The sequence below is a fragment of the Mytilus edulis genome, chromosome 6 (genome assembly GCF_963676685.1).
Source record: "Mytilus edulis chromosome 6, xbMytEdul2.2, whole genome shotgun sequence".
NCBI classification, from domain to species: Eukaryota; Metazoa; Mollusca; class Bivalvia; order Mytilida; family Mytilidae; genus Mytilus; species Mytilus edulis.
Window position 1 is genome coordinate 60,671,910 of NC_092349.1, and position 6,686 is coordinate 60,678,595.

At 32.7% G+C, this 6,686-nt stretch overlaps 1 protein-coding gene across 1 annotated transcript; it reads left to right on the plus strand.

Moving 5' to 3' along the window:
* Positions 1-258: 258 nt before the first annotated feature.
* On the plus strand, positions 259-3,969 carry LOC139526527 (interferon-induced very large GTPase 1-like). Its single transcript, XM_071321683.1, has one exon. The coding sequence runs from the start codon at positions 259-261 to the stop codon at positions 3,967-3,969; it is 3,711 nt and encodes a 1,236-aa protein (XP_071177784.1).
* Positions 3,970-6,686: the final 2,717 nt, after the last annotated feature.

The window sequence follows — 6,686 nt, forward strand, 5'->3', positions numbered from 1 at the left end:
TTTCGTATTTTATTTATTTTTAAGGCCTTTCGTTGTAATTTATGTCGTTTACTTTCAAAAAAATATTTAATATTGTAAAGTTTTAAATTGTAAATTTGCTTTTCAGAGGCGGAAGAAAAAAAGCTGGAAAACCTTGAAAAAACAGAAACGTCAAGATGGTCATCACTACCGGAAGGTGTTTCCAACAACTGTTTTACTTTCTTGGAAAGTATAGGACTAAAAAGGTTTTACCCTAATAAGTTAAAATTAATGGATGCGATGGCAATTCAGAAAACAACATCTTTTAAACAGAAAGATGTTGCACTTACATTTGTGAAAAACATAGTAATGATAAATAGTACATGTAGGGACCAATTGCTTTATACGTTTTTGGAAAATATTAAAGAAGGGAATAGGAATGTAGTTGAAGATATGAATTGTCCAGGGGGCATGAGCATTGATGATATTTTGGATGATACAAAAAGTGAAGATGAAACTGAAGTAAACCCACTAGATTTACTATTTGCCATTTTTAAATGTAGCAACTTGATGCTAAAGCAATTACTTGCAACCAAATTGTTCATGTGTAAACTTGCTATTCCATTCATTCTCCCTAAGTTTGGAAATGATCCTATAGAAATGTGTGTGTGGCCATTGCGGTCAATTATTTTAGAAAGTAAACGCCAAAAGATTTCTTTTCAAGATATGTCAGTTGAATGCCCATGTGAAGTTGTCTCTGTTGTTAGAATAGGTCGTCCATCTGTATCAAAATCAAAACTTTTAAATGAGATTCTAACAGATCAGTATCACAATACTTTTTCAAATAAAGACTGTCCTCTCGGGACATTAAAACGAGCTATTAGTAATGGAATGGTAGAAACAGCATGGTACATTCCATCAAACAAATCATCACTCCTTCGAAATATGACAATGTTTCTTAATTTAAGAGGCGATGGAATTACACACTCCAAACAACTTAGCGGGGTGTCACAACTAGCTGATATTGTAGTTGTGATGGTTGTTATTAGTGAGCTGGAAAGCAAAGTATGTACGGATTTATTATACAACATCCTAGAACAAAAAAAATGTGCTGTGTTAGCAGTTGATGCACTTCAAAATAACAAAAAAGATGTAAAACTAAAACTTCAAACTTTTACAAAAACATTTGAAAAATACCAACAAAATTTCAATATATGTATTTTGTCAGTAGATGGCCAAGTGAGAAGTACTGCTAACATTAAATACGAAATGAGAAAGGCAATTTCAGGAATGATGAAGGAAAATGTGGAGGAATCTTTATATAAAAGGGTTCACAAATGTCAAATAGCGACAGACGAGGAAGAAATTGCTTTCAGAAATGGAAAACAAAAAGCATTAACAGTATTGCATAAAATACCTAAAGACTGTTTGAATTTGAAAGAAGCAGTTCTTCCTCTACAAGGTGAAACTTGGACTGCTTGGAGTCAAAAACTAAAAAAAGTGAATAAAACACAGTACAGGAATATGCAAGAAGAAGGTATAATAAAGAAAGACATGCATAAAATTAGACAAGAACAGATGAAAAAATGTGAAAATTTAGGACCATTTATGGAGAAATTTTTAGCTCTACTATCACAATCAATAAAGTCAGATATAAATTGTACGATTTTTGTTTTGTGGTTAAAGCATTTCCTCGATCAAAGATCAAGATCAGTACTTCCTGCAATTCTGTCTCAGTATCAGAGTGATTGGCAAGCTCTAAAAACTAGTAGGGAAAGACAAGAAGAAACCACTGTTATACAAAGATGTAGAAAGGCACTAGAAAAAAGTGAACGTAACTTAGCTGAAGCCTCGTTTGGATTTGAACATCTATGTCGAGAAATGGGTCAAATATATGAATCAATAAATCAATGTAATCCCGATTCTATGAATCTTAAGAAGTTAGCCGACTCCCTTCCTTTTATAACAGCAAAACTGCTTGTAATGGGGCATCCATTTGAAATAATGGACGGTGATGTCGCTAACGTACCCTTAGTTTGGGTAAGAGCTGTTCTTGAAGAGGTGAGGATAATGTTAGGTGAAAAAAAGCTACTTGCATTGTCAGTTTTGGGTATTCAGAGTTCTGGAAAATCTACTCTTCTTAATACAATGTTTGGTCTCCAATTCCCCGTAGGTGCCGGGAGATGCACAAGAGGCGTGTTTATTCAGCTAGTGCCAGTTGTTATAGACAACTCTAAATTTGACTACGTGCTTGTTATTGATACAGAAGGCCTTAGAGCCCCAGAATTGGCCTATCAAAAGCACAGCCATGATAATGAGTTAGCTACGTTTGTTATAGGCCTTGGAGACATTACAGTTGTCAACATTAAGGGCGAAAATACAGATGAAATGAAAGATGTTTTACAAATTGCTGTTCATGCTTTCCTGAGGTTAAAATTAACCAACGAAAAATTAAATTTGAAAAAAACCTGTATTTTTGTTCATCAAAATGTACCAGCTTCTGACGCTTATGACAAAATGATGCAAGGTAGACAGAAATTTGTTGAATTTCTTGATGAGATGACAAAAGAGGCAGCCGAACAAGAAAATATAGCTGATATACAGTCATTTAATCAAGTAATAGATTTTGACAGTGAAAAAAATGTTTGGTATTTTTCAGATCTTTGGCATGGGGATCCACCAATGGCTCCTGTCAACCCTGGATATAGCGAAAGTGTAATCAATGTGAAGGAAGCCATCATGTGTAGACTAACATTAGGTAGAAATACGTATCTAACTATCACAGATACTACATCTCGAATAGAAGATCTTTGGAATGGTATTCTGAAAGACGATTTTATGTTCAGTTGTCGTAACAGTCTTGAACTGAAGGCATATAATAGCATGGATCAGCAATGCCAGCTCATTACATGGAAATTAGAAAAGTATGTTTTAGAATTTATCAAATCAGATGCCAAAAGTAAACTTGTCAGCTGTGAGAATGAAGATGCCCTACAAAATGCAGTCCCAACTATAATGGTGCAACTTTGTAAAGAAGTTGACCAGCAATTGAAAGGTCTTAACCATGAACTAAATTCCTTTGTTGAAAAAAGCACCCTTAAAGATATTATGGTCCAGTGGACACAGGCTAAACGAAATAGGTTTAATATCCTTGCAGAAAGTCTTATCATGAAAGCAAAATCAGCGATAAATAATACAAAAGAAGAACTAAGAATAAAAAAACTGCGTGTGAGTGAAAAAACGAAATATGAAATAGAAATAAACAACATGGCTAAGCAGCTAGCTTTTCAGATGAAGGGACTGGTACCAAAAGAAAGTGTATTAAGAGAGAAGTTTAACAGTCTCTGGAACTCTTGGATTGATAAGTTTGCAACAAATGATGTTAGGAATATTACTCCTATCAAGGAACAAATAGAATCAATGTTTTATGAATTATTTCCGTCAGATGCATCATTTATAGATGATATTACGAGAAGATTACCAAACCCAATTGCGTATCATGGCATGAAACACCTTGAAGGTACTTTAACCATAGACTGCATATCAACAAAGAGACATCTGAGTATTCACAAATTGATAGCTGGGGTATTTTGGTGCGAGTCTAGTCCAGAAACATGCAAACACCAGGCAATAGATTTCACAAATATGATTTTCAGACAAATTGACATAAAGCTGACAGAACATAACACAGATGGCATTATGTTTCACCCGCCATACCTCGCAGAAATATTGCGTATTGCAGCAGGGAAAATTACAGACTTTAATCTCCATACGGAAAATGGATACAAGTTTAACTTGCTTCATCCATTTCGTGCAATGATTTTGTATCATGTCGTACGGTATGCAACAGTGTTTTTTACAAAATTGAACGATGTTTATAACAAAAAGAAGAGCTCAAAAGCACAAATGGAGGAATATAAAGGCACAGTATGGGAGCTGTTTAGGAATACAGTTGAAAATAAAACAGAAGAAGCAGTTGCTCTTGGATTTTTCAGAGATGCTATGGTTTAAGTTGTAGTGGACCATGTATCTGAATGTCTCCCTATTGGTGCCCAAGAAAGTATCCACATTTTGTTTGCAAACGGGAAATACAGTTTAGTAAAGGGTATTTGCATTCATTTGACTAGAGCTGACGACTTTAAAGAGTATAAATCGTTTATACAAGATCCTTTTACATTTGCTCGAACATGAATAAAGACGTTACTAGATAGTCAACTATTTGAAAAACACGGTAATGAATGTCTGTACACTATGTCAGCAAAATTTCGCGTATCAAACATATTTTTGCATCTTCAGAGTGCATTGCAGATGCCACTGAAGATTGTTTATATGGTACAACAAATTGTATATCCGAATGAATATATGCATTTGTTAAGCATAAATTCAAGTCCCCATAACTACCGTTGTCCAATGATGTCTTCGTTCATGTACGAGATAGGAAAATATTCGATCTAGATACGTTCACCAGTATGCTAACAGATGAGCTTCTTGCAATCGAAAGTAAGGTAGTAAGCAGTTTTTCAAATGTTGAATCAGATAATGTTCAGTGGAGGAAAAACCCTATTCCAAGTATAATGGACTATTTTTGGGGTTGTTCTGTGAATTGCATGTTTTGCAAAGAACCATGTATGAATACCAAAAAAAAATCATATGGAAGACAAGTTCCCTCATAAATGTTTACAACATCGCCCAATTGGCATTGGTGGTTTTCAAAAGAGCCTTACACAAAATATGGTTGTTGATTTCTGTAATTATCTTGTTTCATCAGACATAACTTACAAAATATATAACAAAACAGAAAAATACATGAATTACAAAGAACATTTTCCTGATTGAGACATCCCGCCAAATTCTGATGTATCAAAATACTGGATGTGAGTAATGTGTAAATATAAAGATCAACTCATGCAGATGTATGATACTGAAGATCCGGATATACCTGAAAATTGGTGGACGATTTTACAGGAAGATGCGTTAAACAGTTTCTAATAATAAGTTTTTAACTTCCCTAGACAATATTTAATCCTCGGTTATTTAAGCACTTATGTAACTTCGCATGTATCTTACTGAAAAGTCAACCTATTCCTCGCAACAGAAACGTTTTTGAGTAAAATGTTCATGAATTCGACAAAATAGATATATTTCTTTTTGAATGAATCATTCTAAATGTAATCGTATGTAAAAGAAAACACTGACGTATGATTACCAATAAAAAAAAAAACGTTGTGTTTTTTTTTCTATTTATTTCTCAAATAATTTTAACAATTTATTAAAGGTTTCGCCAAATTATTCAATTATTAAATGTTTTTCATGCATCGTTTACCGTTTATGTTATTTATTGTACTACACCAAATGCGCATCTCGATAATTAATGTCTTTTTAGTGATGATGGTGACAAAATATTTGAAATATTTTAACAATAATCATAAAGTCAGATATCTAACAAATGAGTAGATTTAACTATTCGGCCACGAAAAGCATTGTATGCATATCTTTATTTAACTTTTAACATAAACAACCCCCTCATTTCATACCAAATTTTGCAGCTAATAACTTGTCCTCTGCTTCTTTTTTTCTTATAAAATTACAAAAAAAATGCTATCTACAAGTAATGTTAAAAACAAATCAATTTTAATTTTATTTATTTCCCCATAAAATAACATGCATAATGCAGTATCAGAAAAAAATTCTCAGAATCAGTTTAATTTCGTTTATCAGATTAGTTTTTATGGCCTTGTGATTTACTGTCGATACACTATACATAATTTATTTCTAATGATAATATATTACTATATTTTACTATTATTATGTAACATAACTATATTTATAGCTTAGTTATTCTTAAATGCTACACTTGTACATTGTTGTATCCTTTATTTGTAATATTTTACTATTGTTCGGTACATACAGACACATTTAATTCTAATCATTTTAATCCAAATTATACGTAGATCCGTTTCAGAGATTAGGAGGATGATGTCTTCCTTTAAACGCAATACACCTGTAAAATATTGTTTCATGAATATATATACCTTATTGTATATTTATCTATATACGTGAAAAAGCAGTGATAGCATAACAAAGTAACTGAAATAATCGTAATAGTAGATGTTAAAGCACATAGCTTGAAAACGCATTTAAGATTAAATAGGACTTCGGTGTTTTCCTTTTAAACAAGATATGATATTGTTTGGTAGCAACCATTCTAGAAAACTCACTTAACTTTATGCGTAATATCACACTGCTAAAAGTATCATTTTGGTGCAATTGTAGATGACAAGAAGAAAATATTTGTGAAGTAAAATTAGGAAAGTTTCTTAAATTGTACATAGGATTTCGAACTTCTTAATAAGGCAGGTTTTACAAAACGTAGCTACAAGACATAAAAAAGAAAGAAAGAAATATAGCTACATATACAACAAGATCTAAAAAAAAAATGAGAATGGAAATTTGGAATGTGTCAAAGAGACAATAACCCGCGAAAAAAGCAGAAAACCGCCAAAGGCCACCAATGGGTCTCCAACACTTCGATATAATTCTTCACCCGGAGGCGGGTTTTAGCTGTAATTTTATCGAATACAATAAAAAAGAAAAGTTGGATTTATCTATAATAAATCAATGTCGTGCCTTACTTTCTATTTCCAATTATTGAAATAGATCCAAATACCATACTTTGTACCATGACCAACTATTAACCTTTATGAGCATACATAGCTTTAAACCATTTC